The sequence below is a fragment of the Macaca nemestrina genome, chromosome 6, assembly GCF_043159975.1.
Source record: "Macaca nemestrina isolate mMacNem1 chromosome 6, mMacNem.hap1, whole genome shotgun sequence".
Taxonomy (NCBI): Eukaryota; Metazoa; Chordata; class Mammalia; order Primates; family Cercopithecidae; genus Macaca; species Macaca nemestrina.
The window spans coordinates 181,065,351-181,084,834 of NC_092130.1; the positions used below are offsets into that span (position 1 = coordinate 181,065,351).

At 47.7% G+C, this 19,484-nt stretch overlaps 1 protein-coding gene across 1 annotated transcript in view; it reads right to left on the bottom strand.

The window, feature by feature from the left end:
* Positions 1-1,436: 1,436 nt before the first annotated feature.
* Positions 1,437-19,484, bottom strand: part of LOC105468985 (succinate dehydrogenase complex flavoprotein subunit A) — a 32,563-nt gene continuing 14,515 nt past the window's right edge. The window contains exons 8-15 of the mRNA XM_071099171.1: positions 17,527-17,695; positions 15,386-15,581; positions 13,993-14,164; positions 9,492-9,610; positions 6,052-6,163; positions 5,695-5,825; positions 3,660-3,773; positions 1,437-1,790 (exon numbers count right to left, since the gene is read on the bottom strand). Coding sequence (XP_070955272.1) covers positions 1,704-1,790; positions 3,660-3,773; positions 5,695-5,825; positions 6,052-6,163; positions 9,492-9,610; positions 13,993-14,164; positions 15,386-15,581; positions 17,527-17,695 — 1,100 coding nt within the window. The 3' untranslated portion in view covers positions 1,437-1,703. The remainder of the gene's footprint in view (positions 1,791-3,659; positions 3,774-5,694; positions 5,826-6,051; positions 6,164-9,491; positions 9,611-13,992; positions 14,165-15,385; positions 15,582-17,526; positions 17,696-19,484) is intronic.

Below are 19,484 nucleotides of genomic sequence, written 5' to 3' on the forward strand. Positions count from 1 at the left end.
ACAGTAATGATCTGACAGGAGGCGGAGCTCACACAGTAATGATCTGACAGGAGGCGGAGCTCACACAGTAATGATCTGACGGGGGCGGGGCTCACACAGTAATGATCTGACAGGGGGCGGAGCTCACACAGTAATGATCTGACGGAGGCGGAGCTCACACAGTAATGATCTGACGGGGGCGGGGCTCACACAGTAACGATCTGACGGGGGTGGGGCTCACACAGTAACGATCTGACGGGGGCGGGGCTCACACAGTAATGATCTGACAGGAGGCGGAGCTCACACAGTAATGATCTGACAGGAGGCGGAGCTCACACAGTAATGATCTGACGGGGGCGGGGCTCACACAGTAATGATCTGACAGGGGGCGGAGCTCACACTGTAATGATCTGACAGGAGGCGGAGCTCACACAGTAATGATCTGACAGGAGGTGGAGCTCACACAGTAATGATCTGACGGGGGCGGGGCTCACACAGTAATGATCTGACAGGGGGCGGAGCTCACACTGTAATGATCTGACAGGAGGCGGAGCTCACACAGTAATGATCTGACAGGAGGCGGAGCTCACACAGTAATGATCTGACGGGGGCGGGGCTCACACAGTAATGATCTGACAGGGGGCGGAGCTCACACTGTAATGATCTGACAGGAGGCGGAGCTCACACAGTAATGATCTGACAGGAGGTGGAGCTCACACAGTAATGCTCTGGCTGGGGGCGGAGCTCACACAGTAATGATCTGACAGGAGGTGGAGCTCACACAGTAATGCTCTGGCAGGGGGCGGAGCTCACACAGTAATGTTCACTGGCCAGCTGCCCACCCCCTACTGTGCGGGCCGGTTCCTAACAGGCCATGGTGTGTTACCAATTTGTGGCCTGGGGATTGGGGACCCCTGATTTAAATAATCGAGGACACACTGACCTAGTAAACCATCTGCCAAGAAAAGGGAGGAAATACTAGTTTTCTCCATTCGCTCTCAGGCACCAACATTAATTTGAACTTAGAAATAAACTACAATAAGGCCAGGCACGGTGGTTCACACCTATAATTCCAGCACTTTGGGAGGCCAAGGAGGAAGGATCACCTGAGCCCAGGAGTGACCAGCCTAGGCAACATAGTGAGACCCTGTCCCTACAATTAAAAAATAAATTAGCTGGGCATGGTGGTGCACACCTGTAGTCCCAACTACTCAGAAGGCTGGGTTGGGAAGATCACTTGAGCCGCCCAGGAGTTTGAGGCTGCAGTAAACTTAGACTGCACCACTGCACTGATCCTGTCTCAAAAAAAGAAAAGAAAGAAGAAAAAAAAGAAACCACAACAAAATATCTGGATTTTGATGTAACAGAATACAAAGATTATTGCATTTGATTTTTAGGTCAACAAATATGACTAAAGTCATAATAGTAAAATATTTTAAATGGATTTGGAAATAAAAGAAAGTTTGTTCATTTGTATTTTATTTAAGAGCTGTGCCCAGTTTTATCATCTCACAAGAATGAAGCAAGGGACAAAGGTAAGTGCCACGTTCCCTGGCCACTGGGTTCCTGGCAAGCTACCAGCCACTGGGTGCCAATCTCCCTTCAATGTACTCCTTTTTCCCCGGAGTGCAGAAGCGTATAAAGGCAGTTATGACATGGACACATGCATGAGCTATTATACATAATTACAAAAGCTGATTCTGTTATCACTGCATCTTGTCTCATCAGTAGGAGCGAATGGCTGGGGGGACGGTGGCACAGTCAGCCTCGTTCAAAGTTTTGTCGATTACAGGTCTATATTCCAGAGTGACCTTGAAAAGAAGAATCAGTGGTAAGCATAAAAATGTACAAAAAGCCATCTCATGTATTCCTTTTGAAAAATTTAAACTATAAAAGTAGATTAATGGCATGGGAACTTTAAAGTATTTGCCGCAGTCTTTTCCAATAACAAATTCAAAAATGATCTACATGCGCAACAGGGGACTGTAAATGGCGGCAGATCCATAGAGTGGAACAGAGCGACGAAATGACCCTGTGCCAGATTCTCAGTGCTTTACAAAAATGCTCCCGTCATGAAAAGTGGGAGAACCCTTGTCTATACCAAGACACTTTATAACTACCTACTTCCAGTTCAAAGTAAATATTTACATAGGTTGAACATCCCTAATACAAAAATCTGAAATTCTCCAAAATCTGAAGCTTTCTGAGCACCAACATGACATTCAAAAGAAATGTGCTATGGAGTCAGATCTTCCGACTGGGGACGCTCAGACAGTAAGTATCATGCAGATATTCCAAAGTCTGAACAAGCCGGAAATCCGAAACACTTCTGGTCCCAAGGATTTCAGAGAAGGAATACTCAAGTTGTGTATTAAATATGCACACACAGGAAAAGGTAGGCACATATACAAAGAAATTTAAACCATAATGGGTCATCTCTGGTTAGTGAGCTCTTATTTCAATCTCTTTGTACTTTCTGAAATGAGTATGTATTTCTTGAAAAATCACTAAAACTGGCTGAGCGTGTTGGTTCATGCCTGTTGGGGAGGTCAAGACAGGTGGATCACTTGAGTTCAAGACTAGCCTAGGCAACGTGGCGAAACCCCATCTCTACAAAACATACAAAAATTAGCCAGGCATGGTGGTGTGTGCCTGGGAGGCTGAGGTGGGAGGATCACCTGAGCCAGGGGGAGGTTGAGGCTACAGTGAGACAAGATCGAGCCACCACATTTCAGCCTGGGCAACAGAGATGAGACTGTCTCAGAAAAACAAAAAACCCGAACCCGGAAACATTAAAAATAGACTTGTGCTAAGCGAGTGAGGTGTGATTTCTATATACGATCAGGAAATGGCCTTCATGATAAATTCTGAAAATGACCTACTGCCTGAATTACAGACACACTAGATGATAGTGAGAGTCCACAGGTAACTTCCACAGACACAGATAAGTGATTATACGACTATCTCTTACAAGCTACGAAAAGCTTAAGGGTAAAAGCTTTCTATCTTCATTATTTCTGAATCTTAATGCCCAGCGGAAATGCCACATAGGTGAACTGTGCTTGTGTGGAACAAGGCTGCAACCCCCCTACCACACCCTTGGCTGGCTGTTCCCAGGACACTGCTCACCACAACCCCTCTGCTTACCCCAACCCCTCCTCAATTTCTGCCCTTCCCTTCTCTGCTTGCTCAGTGCCCAGGGGATGCTAAGCGCTGCACCACATCCCCTCGGCTCCCCTGCAGATGCTTCCAGCTGGGCCAGCCCAAGGGAGGAGAGGGGAGGGGTCTCTTCTGGGCTCCCTTGGCTTGGGACTGGTTTCTGGTAGTGGCTGTGTCCCCACCCCACAGACGCTGACTTTCTCCCTAAGTCCACAATCCTCATCTCCTCCCCGCTCACCAGGCCTTGGACACTTGCTCCTGCCCAGTGACTTCCATCTGGCCCACACCACGGAGCAGCCCTTCCTTAAGGCTCCTCTGAACCACTTGCAGGCGCTGGATTCTGTTTCCAGCCAGAAGGCTGACTGCTGTCAGAGTGCCTTTTTCAGTGGTGCCTCAAATCTGTCAGGAGTTGATTTAAATCTGGCCTGCTCCTCCCCATTCACCATCAGCAAGGTCAGCCCGTGAACCTGGGCAGGGCCGTGCGCATTTTGGGTTGTGGTGAGAACGAGCTCCACACTGACCTTCCCAGTGCTGACGTCCACATAGGACAGGGTGTGCTTCCTCCAGTGCTCCTCAAAAGGCTTCTTCTGTTGCCCCTGGATGGGCTTGGAGTAATCGTACTCATCAATCCGCACCTGAGGCCAGAAACACCATCACATATCTTATTACTCTAACAGAGCAATACAGAAAAAACACAGCAAACATTAAAATGATCTAAGAGACAGATGCCCTAGAACTCATTCCATTTCCACTTCAGCCCCGGCACCATCAACATGTTCAGAACCCAAGGAGGCCACATGGCTGGTCAGGGGGTGTGCAGCCAGCAGTGAGTCCAGAGTAATCCGTGTCCGCACGTTCCCTTAGACACCCTTTATGTACCTAAGAGTTTACCAAATACTTTGTCTTTCTGCTGCATGCGCTGGGAGACTACCTACTACCTCAATCTTTTCTTTCAGCCTGTTTTTATTTTTAAAAAATTTTTCTTTTGAGATAGGCTCTCGCAATGTCACCCAGGCTGGAGTGCAGTGGTGTGATCACAGCTTGCTGGAGCCTTGACTTCCCAGGCTCAATCATCCTGCCTCAGCCTCCTGCATGTACCACCACGCCTGGCTAATTTTTTGTGTCGAGACAGGTTTCGCCATGTTGCCCAGGCTGGTCTAGAACTCCAGGCTCAAGTGATCTGCCTGCCTCAGCCTCCCAAATGCTGGGATTACAGGTGTGAGCCACTGCACCTGGCTTCTATTCTAATTAAAACTCATTGTGACCAACTGAATTTATACTACTGGCCAGGCGCAGTGGCTCACGCCTGTAATCCTAGCACTTTGGGAGGTTGAGGTAGGTGGTTCACTTGAGGTCACGAGTTCAAGACCAGCCCGGCCAACATGGTGAAACCCCAACTCTACTGAAAATACAAAATTAGCCAGGCACGGTGGCGTGCGTCTGTAATCCCAGCTGCTTGGGAGGCTGAGGCAGGAGAATCACTTGAACCCTGGAGGCAGAGCTTGCAGTGAGCTGAGATCGCGCCATTGCATTCCAGCCTGGGGGACAGAGACTCCATCTCAAAAAAATAAAAATAAAAGTGATAAATTTATTATTATTCTGTATTCTGGCAAACACGGATTCATATACTTCGCAGGAAAGACTCTTAATATGTACAAGGAGGCAAGAGCAAGTTCCGAGCAGTGATCACAGCCATCAGCATATTCCAGTGGAGGGTAAATCGGTGAAATTTCATGGTGAATAAAAATGATTTCCCACTCACCGCGCTCAGCGGGCTGGAAAGGTCACCAGCCGCCGCCCACACACGGTCCTGAACCAGCCTGTGTGCCTGCCTTGTGCAGCCTTTGTCCTTTCGCTGATGTGCTTTATCCTGAACTTGCATTTGTGCCCCGAGCTTCCCTTTCCGTGTTTTTTTGCTATCGTATGTGAGAAACTCTTACCAGGCAGAATCCAACACGTGTGCTCTGCACAAAAATCAGTTCACCTGAAGAACAAGTGACCACAGGGCAGGCTCTATAATACCTTTTCCAAACCACAGGGCAGGTCTGAAACGGTGGCTTACTCGTTATTTAATAAACTGGCATTTCCTCCACAGGGCAGGTCTGAAACAGTGGCTTACTCGTTATTTAATAAACTGGCATTTCCTCCACAGGGCAGGTCTGAAACGGTGGCTTACTCGTTATTTAATAAACTGGCATTTCCTCCACAGGGCAGGTCTGAAACGGTGGCTTAATCGTTATTTAATAAACTGGCATTTATTTCCTGGTCATGCCACTCTGGCTGCACTTCTAAACTTGGCCTTCTAACAGCAAAGCACATTGGCTTGGAGATGCCACTGCTGCCATCAGTGGACGCTGACCCAAAGCAAGGAAAAGGTCACAGTGATCCAGAGGATGGCAGGAACCCAGGGATCAAAGTTACCAGGGGGAAAAAGGCGTTTTTTGGATTTACTTTTGGGGAAATGAAATAAAATGCAGAGAAAATGCAGGGGTGGGGCTGAGTCCCACCAGGTGGGAGGAAAAGGCAGGTGCAGGTGGGTGTGGCGAGAAGGCGCACCTTGTAGTCTTCCCTGGCGTGTGCGCCCCGTGACTCCTTCCGCGCCTCTGCTCCGTAGATGGTCTGCAGCGCACACAGCATCAGGTTCTGCAGCTCCAGGGTCTCCACCAGGTCCGTGTTCCAGACCATTCCTGGGGACACAAAAAGTTCCATCAGGGGCAGGCGGGACCTGTCACAGGGGCCTTCTGAGCTGTCAGCCTGGGCCTGCTAGTCCGTGGAGCCACTGGTTGTGGCTTTATGGCTGTGGATCCGGACAGCAAGCATGGAACTAAGTCAGCACTGACGGCACAGACACCAGCCCACCCTACAGAAGGCAGGGCCCAACACTGCACAGAGCCCGCTGTGCTGTCTGCTCACCCCGGTCAAACGTCTTCAGGTGCTTCAGGTCTCCGTAGAGCTTGCTGATTTTCCCACAACCTTCTTGCAACACGCTTCCCACACGGAACACGGCAGCATGATTTTGCATTGACTGTGACACAAAATATTATTGGTAAACTTTTAATTCATAGAAGCAGCCACACCAAGAACTGCTTAACTTTTAGACTTAACTTGTTTTGCATTTCATTTAAAAGTTATGTAAATTAAACAGAAAAATTAGAAAATTCAGACTATGAGTTTATTACTCTGAACTTAAAAATGAAGTTTTGACTAAAGCTTCTGAATACATGTTTCTATTACATACACATCTTAGACCCAGACACATCCTTTCCAGTGGGATACAGCCAGGGTCCAGGACTCCAAGCAGACTGCCTGTGAGGTACCATGTTCCACATGGCTCTGCGGCCAAGCAGGAAACGCTGCCTCCCCATACCCCTGGCGGGACACCTGACGTGGGGTCTGGTGGTGAACGTGACACAAGCCAGCAGCCCTGTGGTGACACACACTAGGAGGAGCTGAGCAGAGCCCTGGTGATGGTGGGGTTGGAGCCAAAGGTCTTCAGTGAGAGGGAGGGGCGTGGGTGGCTGGGGCCCTTGGCCCATCTGGCTACTGTCTTCTGCCTATTTTGTAGAAGCTTCTTATACACTGACTTCCTTCATAGTTTTACTGTGGCAAGAAACGTGCCATGCAGTGGACCTGAAGTTTACTGTAGGTGTGCTGGCAACCGGGCGTCAGCTTTTGCTTCCTGTGGGACAGACAGATACCACCTCCGTGATCCCTCCTCCTCCTTGCTTCTCCCTCTAACTCTGCTTTGCTCCACTGACCCTAATTGTTTCCTCCTCTACCAATGCACTTTCATGGTTTAATTTGGACATTTCATCTGATTTTCCTTGGACTCATACATAATCATGACACTGTAATGCACATCAACCTAATGGTTTTTCAGGAAGAACAAATGAAAAAAGTTGCATCTCAGAATCTAGTATTACATTCTTTCATGTCCTTTAGCAGCCACGTTTTCATATCCTTTCTTGTATTTCTGGTTACATTATTTCAAGGCATTTTTAATTTTTTGTTTGAAATGTGAATGAGATATTTACTGATGTCTAAGCAGATTACTGCTGGCACATCGCAAAGCTACTAATTTTTAGATACAAATCTCTTATCCAGACACCTTACTGCATTCTTGTTTTGTTTCTGTTAGTTTTTCAGTTTATTCGCTGGGAATTTTTTGGAAATTATGTCTGTAAATAATAGCAATTGTATCGATTCCTTTTCAATATTTACTGCCGAGACCAACTCGATCGTGGAGACCCTAACCCAGCAGCACTAGAGGAATTAAAGACACACACAGAAAATAGCTTGTGGAGCGGGATATCAGGGGTCTCACAGCCTTCAGAGCTGAGAGCCTTGAACAGAGATTTACCCACATATTTACTGACAGCAAGCCAGTCATAAGATTTACTAAAAGTATTCCTTACGGGAAACAAAGGGATGGGTCTGGCTAGTTATCTGCAGCAGGCACACGTCCTTAAGGCACACATTGCTCATGCTATTGTTTGTGGTTTAAGAAACACTTAAGCGGTTTTCCACCCTGGGTGGGCCAGGTGTTCCTTGCCCTCATTCCGGAAAACCCACAACCTTCCAGCGTGGGCGTCATGGCCATCATGAGTATGTCATGGTGCTGCAGAGATTTTGTTTATGGCCAGTTTGGGGGCCTGTTCCCAACAATTTACCTCATTTCTTTTTTTGATTCTTACTATTAATAGCCAGAGTCAGCAGAAAAATCCCTTCCCCCAACGAAACGCACTTCCACAAGCACAGGAAGCTGTTTGTTCAGTGCTGACTCCAGCATCTCACGGAGCCTGCGATACAGCAGGCACCAAGACACACCTTGTTTGGTGAGAATGTTTCTAGTATTCTCACTTCAAACTTTCTCACGGATTTGCCATTTCTGTATCCTAAGGCATGTTCCCATTCTCTAATGCAATGGTTCCTTCTCTCACAGCTGGCCTCCAACCCTACAAAAGTACTGCAAGGCATCACTCAGCCTTCTGTGCCTTAATCACGCTATTCTTCTCACCGTTCCAGAAAGCCTCCCTCAAGCTCAATCTTACTTCAAGACCGAAGGGCACAGGCCTCTGAAAATGTCAGCAGGGAACCTGTTCTCTTGTGTCTTAACACCATATGCCTTTCAGAATAGGACTAAAGCAATGGACTTCTTTTTAGAAAATACGCAGAAATTCTTGCAAATAGTAGACAAGAGATCTCATTCATGGACAAGAATCCTTGTTATTAGAGGAATTCAGTTTCTCAGACTGACTATATATCAAGTTCTCCACAGCCCTCTGTGGCTAATGGCTGCCATACTGGACGGCAAACACTCGGAACATTTCCATCGTCACAGACGGTCCCACTGGACCGACTCCCAGCAGCACAGGCCGCACACATCAGTTTCCACCTGCTGCCCACTCTCCCTCTCTTCTGAGTATATTCAGGGGCAGCCACAGGCCCAGCTTAAAGACATTTCCAAGCTGCTGGAAGTCAGGCATGATGACATGATCAATATGTGGGCCTGAGATGTAAGCACCAGTATTATGTTGAACTCCAGGAAACCTGCGAAGAGAAAGCTGCCCTGCTGGGGACTGAGCTTCTCCAGTGGTCCTGCTGCTCCCTCTCCTCCACGCTGTGACTCATCCATGACAGCCTGCGACGGTCAGGGCACGGAGGTCACGCCCAAGCACACACGAGTGAACCGGAGAAGGCTGTCCTGGATGCTAAGCAGTCACTAGTTCTGCCCTAGCCTGCTGACCTGCTATGTGGAAAAGTGCACTTCTGTATAGTTCAGGCCTCCTGGTCTCTTTCATATTCTTGATACGGTGAGGAGTACGTCCTACTGCTGTTTACCTCGATACTGGTGCAGCCTCGTATGTTTATCGCAGCACTAGTCACAATAGCAAAGTCATGGAATCAACCTAAGTGCCCATCAACGGATGACTGGACAAAGAAAATGTGGTACATAAACACCATGAAATACTCAGCCATACAAAAATAACGCAATCATGTCTTCTGCAGCCACACAGATGGAACAGGTCACTCTCCTAAGTGAAGTGACTCAAGGTCAAGTGTCACATTCTTACTTGGAAGTGGAAACTGAACGGTGAGTACACGTGGCCACACAGAGTGGACTAACAGAGACTGGGGGCTCCAAAAAGCGGAAGGGGTGGGGATGAGCAATTACCTGCTGGGTACAACATACACGACTTGGGCGACGTGAAAAGCCCAGACTCCACCACCTCATGGTACATCCACACAAACTGCACCTGCATCCCCCTAAATCTATTTTTTAAAAAATAAAACCAGTGCAGGGCCAGGTATGCAGCCAGCCTGCTCACTCCAGAGCAAGTCCAGGCTCTTACCTTCTGCATGCTGAGTCGAAGTTCTGACGTTCTTATGCTTCCGTCAGCAAATCTCAATTTGTCAAGATTCATGACAGATTCTTCTCCAGCATTTGGTTTAATTGGAGGGACTTTATCTCCTAAAACAAAAAAAAAGTTAGAATTTAACTTTTCAAAACTATTTTAAAAAACCAAATGGATTTAGAATGACACAAAAATACATAGCACAGCTGCTCAAGGAGCTTGGAAACTGTGAAAGTCCCCTCAGCTAACACACTGCCAGCCCACCCTACATCTGAGGCCATCTGTTGAGTTGGGGCCAATTTTAAAGAACATACATAAAGGCAAAATTGTTGGCACACAGTAGATATCCATTAACTTATCTTAGAGTGAATAAACTAGAAATCATCTCTAAAATTAAAAAATTAAATGAAGGCCGGGTGTGGTGGCTCTCGCCTGTAATCCTAGCACTTTAGGAGGCCGAGATAGGTGGATCACTTGAGGTCAGGAGTTCAAGTGCAGCCTGGCCAACGTGGCAAAACCTCGTTTCTACTAAAAACACAAAAATTATCGGGGTATGGTGGTGTGCGCCTATAATCCCAGCTACTCGGGAGGCTGAGGCATGAGAACTGCTTGAACCCGAAAGGTAGAGGTTGCAGTGAGCCGAGATTGCGCCACTGCACTCCAGTCTGGGCAAGAGCGAGACCCTGTTTTAAAAAAAAAATTAAATGTATACAAATTTATATACGTTAAGTGTATATAAACGTCACTCCACTAAGGGAAAAAACAAACACCTCCTAGATGGTGGTCCTGAGGGGCCGGCCACCCCACCGTCCTTCGCATAAGGGGAAGGAAGGTAGCTGCTGTGTGCTTGAAAGTCACCTGCTGATTTGGACTCTTGTGTGCTCTCACCTACACTTCAAGATTTGCAATTTTTTTTTTTTTTTTTTGAGATGGAATTTTGCTCTGTAGCCCAAGTTGGAGTGCACTGACACCATCTCGGCTCACTGTAACCTCCACCTCCTGGTTCAAGCAATCCTTATGCCTCAGCCTCCAGAGTAGCTGGGACTACAGGAGTATGCCACCATACCTGGCTAATTTTTGTATTTTCAGTAGAGATGGGGTTTCACCATGTTGGCCAGGCTGGTCTCAAACTCCTGACCTCAGGTGAGCCACCTGTCTCGGCCTCCCAAAGTGCTGGGATCACATGTGTGAGCCACTGTGCACAGCCAAGATTTGCAACTCTTGTGTTTCTAAGATGTCTTCAAAAAAATTTTAAAGTTTTTAAAATAACATTATATATATTTTCTTCAACAGGTAATACATGCAGAAGGTAGGAGGTATGAAATGCAGGAGTCAAACAGGCCCTGCCCCGCCCACCACCTCCCCAGGGGACCAGGGTGTGGGTCTCTTGAAGGCCTGCTCAAATGCTTCTAGGATTGCTGGTGTTTCTTTTCCTTTTGATTATAATGCTTTAAAAATTGGTCATTCAGTAAAATTGACTTTTTTCTTTCAGTGGACCGTTGTACAATTTCTTTTTTCTTTTCTTTGAGACAGTGTCTCCTCCCTCTGTTGCTCAGGCTGGATGCAGTGGTGTGATCTCAGCTCACTGCAACCTCCGCCTTCCAGGCTCCAGCAATCCTCCCACCTCAGCCTCCCAAGTAGCTAGGGCTACACTGGTGTGAGCCACCATGCCCAGCTAATTTTTGTATTTTTTGTAGAGACGGGGCTTTACCACCTTGCCCAAGCTGGTCTTGAACTCCTGAGCTCAAGCAATCTGCCTGCCTCGGCCTCCCAAAGTGGTGGGATTATAGGCATAAGCCACTGCACCCAGCCTCACTCAGTTCTACCAACTTTAACACATGTATAGATGCATGTAACCACTTTGGGAGGCTGAGACAGGAGGATCACTTGAGGCCAGGAGTTCAAGACCATCTTGGGCAACAAAGGGAGACCCTGTCCCTACAAAATATTTTTAAAATTAGCCATGTGTGGTGGCGTGCACCTAATCGTACCACTGCACTCCAGCCTGGGCGACAGAGGGAGACTATCTCTAAAAAATATATATATGTATGTATTCTTTTTTTTGGGGAGTGGGGGAGAAGTGGTGATGCTACAAGCATTTTTTCTTTCCTTTTCATTTAAAAAAATTAAAGCACAAAGATACAGTAAAATAAACTCACCATTTTTAGTGTAGTTTTTCAAATTTTAGTACACAGAGAGCTGTGTCCGTATCAGGAAACAGCCCCTGGCAACCACCAATCCCTTTTCTTCCCTAGATGTGCCTTTTCCAGAATGTTGTATTAAGAGAGCCACAGGTGTGCAGCCTTTTGAGTCTGACTCCACAGCATTCTGCGTGAGATGCTGCATGCGTGAGCGGTTTCTCAGATGTAAAGTATAGGGTATTCTTTTTTTTTTTTTTTTTTTGAGACCGAGTCTTGCTCTGTCACCCAGGCTGGAGTGCAGTGGCCGGATCTCAGCTCACTGCAAGCCCCGCCTCCTGGGTTCACGCCATTCTCCTGCCTCAGCCTCCCAAGTAGCTGGGAGTACAGGCGCCCGCCACCTTGCCGGGCTAATTTTTTTTTTTGTATTTTAGTAGAGACAGGGTTTCACTGTGTTAGCCAGGATGGTCTCGATCTCCTGACCTCGTGATCCGCCCGTCTCGGCCTCCCAAAGTGCTGGGATTACAGGCTTGAGCCACCGCGCCCGGCCAAGTATAGGGTATTCTTACAAAATGTTCTTTTTTTGCATTTTCAGAGAAAAAGAAGCTCAAAATTTCTACATTGCTCTTAGAGAAGTGGTATCAGTCCTCACTGCTACAAAGTGCAGGGCTATGGAGTGAGACAATCACAACCTGTGGCGTCAGAAGCAATGGACCTGAACTCCGCCTTCGCCCATGGTCAGCAGCGACTTGGGGTAAGACGCCAGCTCTGCATGTGCTGGCCTCCCGAGCTGTGGTCAGATCCAGAGACAGAGTGTCTGAAGTAAGCTACCTTTTTAATACTCTCCGTACCTTTCTAACTACAGATATAAAAGCGGGCATGTTTATAAGTTACAGCAGTCCTAGTTTTTATTTCACTTGAATCCACACAAAAAGCACCTGTTCTATTAAAACAGCAGAAAGGATGCCAAACAGTTAACACCAGAGAAAGGTAATGGGAAGAATGTGGGCCTGGGGTCCCACCATCCTTGCCACACAAACATCCACCGGTGCTTCATCCACCTCACACTGTTCTGAGCACATGAGGCTGGATAACCACCGTGAAGATCTCTGGAGGTGAGAGTGATGCTAACTGTCCCGTTCTTAGTGCACATGAGACTCACACTCCCACACATGGTATTTCTTCTCCTACACATTATTTGACGCTATCATGAAAAGAAAACCAGCAAGTGAAATCCAATCTGTCCATAGAGAGTGGGAATTCTGTTCACTGTAAGTCATCCCTTCTCCTCTAATAGAGGCTAGCTGTACTTTGTTTTTAGAATGGCCTAAATTATTTTTCTAAGTACATGTTACATATTCATTCACACCAACTATTTAAAAAATTTCATTGCAAATAAGTGATTTTTATCAGGCAAGTAATATGTAATGAACTTCCCCTAAAAATAACAACTTCCTAATAGTGCTTTTTCTTTTTTCTTTTTTTTTGAGACGGAGTCTCGCTCTGTCACCCAGGCTGGAGCGCAGTGGCCGGATCTCAGCTCACTGCAAGCCCCGCCTCCCGGGTTTACACCATTCTCCTGCCTCAGCCTCCCGAGTAGCTGGGACTACAGGCGCCCGCCACCTCGCCCGGCTAGTTTTTTGTATTTTTTTTAGTAGAGACGGGGTTTCACCGTGTTAGCCAGGATGGTCTCAATCTCTCGACCTCGTGATCCGCCCGTCTCAGCCTCCCAAAGTGCTGGGATTACAGGCTTGAGCTACCGCACCGGGCCCCTAATTGTGCTTTTTCTAAGCAGAACATAATGACTAAAAAATAATTAAAAAAAAAAAATGTAACCCCAAAAATGTCACCTTAACTGTTAAGATCCCCAACCAGCCTCTATCTAGTCTCAACATTACCACCATATAACCTCCGGATTTCTCAGTTTAATCACTTCTAGGGGAAAAAACCCAGACTACCTCTATATGACCACTAAGCAAATTTCCAGTAACAAATCGAGGCTTTGTAACCTGGCTGGGTGCCGTGGCTCATGTCTGTAATCCCAGTACTTTGGGAAGCTGAGGCAGAAGGACTGCTTGGGTCTAGGAGTTCAAGACCAGCCTGGGCAATATTGTGAGACCCTGTTTCTACAAAAAAAATTTTTTTTTAAATTAGCCAGGTGTGGTGGTGCACATTTGTAGTCCCAGCTACTTGGGACTCTGCAGGTGGAGGTGTTGAGGACTGCTCGAGCCCGGGAGGTTGAGGCGGCTATGACTGTGCCATGGCACTCCAGCCTGGGCTGACCTGTCTCAAAAAAAAGAAAAACAACTGTAACCTCCTGCGCCTTCTCGAACAGTCTGGCTCCTGAAGAAAACACTTACCAGGCCTGCACGACTCTTCGATGCTCAGGGCACATGCCCGACCAAAGACGACCAGGTCCAAGAGGGAGTTTGCCCCGAGCCGGTTGGCACCATGTACCGAGGCACAGGCGGCCTCCCCACAGGCGTACAGCCCGGGCACAATCTGATCCTGGCCATTCACGTGCCTCAGGACCTGTAGAAAGGAAGATTTCAGGTGAAATGTCAAGGTGCCCATACCTCCACCAGCCCACCTCCCCCAGCAGGGTGTCTGTGCTGCAGACCAGAGAAAGAGAGGGAAGTAGGCCAGGCGCGGTGGCTCACGCCTGTAATCCCAGCACTTTGGGAGGTTGAGGCGGGTGGATCACCTGAGGTCAGGGGTTCGAGACCTGCCTGGCTAACATGGTGAAACCCCGTCTCAACTAAAAATACAAAAATTAGTGAGGCATGACGGCGAGTGCCTATAATCCCAGCTACTCGGGAGGCTGAGGCAGAAGAATCGCTTGAACCTGGGAGGCGGAGGTTGCAGTGAGCCGAGATTGCGCCATTGTGCTCCAGCCTAAGCGACAGAGCGAGACTGAATCTCCAAGAAAAAAAGGGAAGGAAAGACCATATCTAAGAGGGAGGTAAGGACCATAGCTCCTCTTCTTCAGAGGGAAGCTTCCGAATGTCCCCCCATTTCCCTCTGCCCTGAGCACCTGCTGTTACAAGCAGGTCAGAGGACCCCTAATGTCAGCGTCTGCGACTGTCCCTGTGTCCCACGTTCCCGAGGCCCTCACCACCTGCAGATGACCCCCAATGTCGGCATCTGTGACTGTCCACATGTCCCATGTTCCCAAGGCCCTCACCACCTGCAGAGGACCCCAATGTCGGCATCTGTGACTGTCCCCGTGTCCCATGTTCCCGAGGCCCTCACCACCTGCACTCCGGCTCAGACCCGGGAGCACGGCAGGTGGAGGAACATCAGCAGGTGACACTGATGTTCCAGACTCTTCTACCCCCCGTTCACCTCTTCATCTATGCAGGGAAAGTAACAGCTGCCGCCCACCTCGCCCAACAAGTAGCCTAAGTGACTGACAAGCTCTGTGTGAACCACAAACCACTCAAAGGTAGGAATTAGAAAGATCCCTCGATGTACAAGATCATTAGAAATAACACAAGATCATATAGGAAAGTAATTATAAAATGGAAAAAGCTGCAAATGATGCATCTATGACAATTTACTAAGGAGGAATAAATTATTAAGCCCCCTCCATCCTCCAGTAATAGAAATTCAAAGTACAATCTAGAAAACAAGACAGAACTTTCTTGAAGAAAACATCTGTCTTTTCCTCTACGATCTAAAGAGACAACTGCAAGGTGGGCCCCGTTGTCCCAGCCTTCTCTCCAGCTGCGGGAGGGCAGCCAGCACCATCACCTGCCCCTTGTAGTTGGTGGGAACGCCGCCCATGTTATAATGCACGGTGGGGAGGACAGGGATCGGCTCCTTCGTGACGTCCACACCAGCGAAGATCATGGCTGTCTCTGAAATGCCGGGCAGGCGCGTGGCCAGCTGCTCCGGAGGCAGGTGGTGCAGCTGCAGGTAGACGTGATCTTTCTCAGGGCCACAGCCTCTGGGAAGACAGAACAAACACCATCACATAAGGCAGAGAACGGCCTCTGGGAAGACGAACAAACACCATCACATAAGGCAGAGAACGGCCTCTGGGAAGACGAACAAACACCATCACGTAAGGCAGAGAACGGCCCTGGGAAGACAGAACAAACACCATCACATAAGGCAGAGAACGGCCTCTGGGAAGACAGAACAAACACCATCACATAAGGCAGATAACGGCCCTGGGAAGACAGAACAAACACCATCACATAAGGCAGAGAACGGCCCTGGGAAGACGAACAAACACCATCACATAAGGCAGAGAACGGCCCTGGGAAGACAGAACAAACACCATCACATAAGGCAGAGAACGGCCCTGGGAAGACAGAACAAACACCATCACATAAGGCAGAGAACGGCCCTGGGAAGACAGAACAAACACCATCACATAAGGCAGAGAACGGCCTCTGGGAAGACGAACAAACACCATCACATAAGGCAGAGAATGGCAACGGCAGGAGACCTCAGAATACGTCATCTTGGAAGCATGTGAGTTTCAATATGTTTTGATACTGAGGAAAATTTCCCCTCATTTATGCTCACCCTCTCATCAAATCTTTTCTAAGCATCTACTGTGTGCCAGGGACAATCCTAGGTGCTGGGACACAGCTGAGACCCAGAACAAAAACTCTGCCCTCCCTGAACTCACACTCGTCTCAGGGATCACAGCCTGCTGCGGCTGTCCTTGGTAAGTGCATTAGAAAGGGCTCTATGTCAAACACAATCGTCCCTGCGTATCTGTGGCAGGTTGGGTCCAGGACCCCCATGGATACTAAAATCTGTGGATGCTCAAGTCCCTAATATAAAATGGAAGAGTATTTATATATAACCTATGCACATCCTCCTCTATACTTTACACCATCCTCATTTAAAGTTTTACATTTAAGCTTTACAACAACTCCAAGATTACTCACAGTACCTAATACAATGTAAATACTACGTAAATAGTTGTTAAACTGTTGTTTAGGGAACAATGACGAGGAAAAAAAGTCTGCATATTTGTAAGGTTGCAATTTTACTTTCAATACATAGCTGGTTGAAACCACACATGTGGAACCAACGGGTACAGACGGCCACCATATTCCAGAAAAACATTTGACTTCTCTGTTTTTGTTTGTTTTTTTTTCCTTGAGAGAGTCTCGCTCTGTCGCCAAGGCTGGAGTGCAGTGGCGCCATCTCGGCTCACTGCAAGCTCTGCCTCCCGGGTTCATGCCATTCTCCTGCCTCAGTCTCCCTAGTAGCTGAGACTACAGGCGCCTGGCATCACGCCCGGCTAATTTTTTGTATTTTTCGTAGAGACGGGGTTTCACCATGTTAGCCAAGATGATCTCCATCTCCTGATCTCATGATCCGCCCGCCTCGGCCTCCCAAAGTGCTGGGATTACAGGTGTGAGCCACCGCGCCCGGCCTGACTTCTCTGTTTTTTTAAATATAAAAATGTAAAACCTCTAAAGGCCATACCAGCAGATATTACATTAAAGAACAGGGTCAGAAATGAAAGAGCTGCAACTTGTTTAACTGAAAGCCAGATAACCCACACCCTTTGAAAGCTACCGAAAAACACCTGTGGGCATCAGACACAACACCCAAGGCTCACGTGCCGACTTCAGGTTGCGTGTGCGTCTCTCATTCCCGTACTCTGTCACATACTCACCCACACTAAGAGAAATTCTGTTCCACAGATCTGAGAAAGAAACTGGCTAAAATTTTTAAAATGTAGGTCTTTAAGAAAATACCACAGACTAACAGACGCCTGTCAGCAGCTGAGAGAGGTGGCTGTGCACGTGTGGCTGTGCACGTGTGCCTGCACACGAAGGTGAGGGCGAGCGGTGCTGGAACTCACAGAAGCAACCCCGGCCCGTGTGCCCACTCAGACAATGCTGGTGGTAAATCACACGGACCTTCCTTCGCGGATCTCCAGAGTCATCGACCGAGACACCACATCTCTAGACGCCAGGTCCTTCGCCACGGGGGCGTATCGCTCCATAAACCTTTCGCCTTGACTGTTAATGAGAATGCCTCCCTCTCCACGACATCCTTCTGTAATGAGACAACCGGCACCATATATGCCTGCAAAAAACCACAAACATTTATAACCTAACAATTGCTAGGTCTCTATTTCAAATGCATTATTTTTTTTCAAGATTTTTTTGGGGGAGAGAGGAAAAAGATATGCAGAAGGCATTATATGCAAAACTGAATAGAAAGAACAGTTAAGACACAGTAGAAAGTCTGGATAACAAAAAGCACTGACGAGGCTGACAGCTGCAGCAGAGGTTGGGGCAGAGCAGTGTCCCCAGTGAGGAGAAAGGCCAGCCCACAGACCTCTGGCCGATACTCTGATTACAGCCCAGTGTACGCTGGATGCCTCAAATTTTGTTTTAATTTTTGAACATTCTTTTGCACTATGATACTGTGGTAACTAGTTAAGAATACGAGCTTGGAGAATTCATATCTAAATTACCCAAACAGTGGCAAGGACAGTAATAATGATTATTTTACTTAATATTCACACTGCACTTGCTAGGGGCAGTTCTAGCTGCTTTCCACATAACTCATTTAAGTCTTACAACAACTCTGGGTAGTACTACCCGCTTTCTCAGTGACAGCAAATTACCGCTTGGTAACATCCAGTCATGCAGTTGAGGACACAGCTCAAACCCAAACCTGGGCAGTCTGGCGGTCTGTGCTCCAAACAGCGGCTCTGTGACTCCTCAAGGCAATGAGAAACAGGGCATGCCTAGCTCTCGAATTTTAACAAAGGAGATCAAAAACCCGAAAGTAAACGTATTTCAAAAGCTACAATTTTTATTAGTATACAAAAAGGGCAATCTTGCTTTTAAAACGAGAATGTGATTCTTGCATCTTGCCTGTCTTTTGATTTTCTAAGTTTCAATGCTCTTTTTTTCTGTGGATTACTTCTCACATATTGAAGACAAAGCATGAGAAGTGGAGCTCTAAGCAAATTACAGAGGGAATTCAGGGACTCAGTGACATTCTATTGATTAAAAAAAGTAATAAAAAAATACAACAGACCAGGTGCAGTGGCTCATGGCTATAATCCCAGCACTCTGAGGGGCTGAGGCAGGAGGATCGCCTAAGCCCTGGAGTTTGAGACCAGCCTGGGCAAAACGGTGACACCCCATCTCTACCAAAAACAAAACAACGCTCAAAAATTAGCCGGGCGTGGTAACACATGCCTGTAGTCCCAGCCGTTTGGGAGGCTGAGGTGGAAGGATCCTTTGAGCCTGGGAGACAAAGGCTGCAGTGAGCCAAGACTGCTCCACTGCACTCCAGCCTGAATAGAGCAAGACCCCGTCTCTAAACAAATTAAAAAAAAAAAAACCTACAACAAATTCATTTCTTATTTTCATCCCTTCCAGGGACCAGAAAGCTGACACTGACAGAGAAAGAGAAGGCACAGGTCTGGTTCTTTAGCACCACTTCAGGGGTCTCCATCGTCCACAGGTCAGAAAAGCAACCCAGAGAAGTCCAAGACGAGTCAAACAAGAAGCAGATGTGTGTGTCTCTCTCTGACTCATTCTTTTTTTTTTTTTTTTTTGAGACGGAGTCTCGCTCTGTCAGCCAGGCTGGAGTGCAGTGGCGCGATCTCGGCTCACTGCAAGCTCCGCCTCCCGGGTTCACGCCATTCTCCTGCCTCAGCCTCCCGAGTAGCTGGGACTACAGGCGCCCACAACCGCGCCTGGCTAATTTTTTGTATTTTTTTTTTTTTAGTAGAGACGGGGTTTCACCGTGGTCTCGATCTCCTGACCTTGTGATCCGCCCACCTCGGCCTCCCAAAGTGCTGGGATTACAGGCGTGAGCCACCGCGCCCGGCTCTCTCTGACTCATTCTGAAG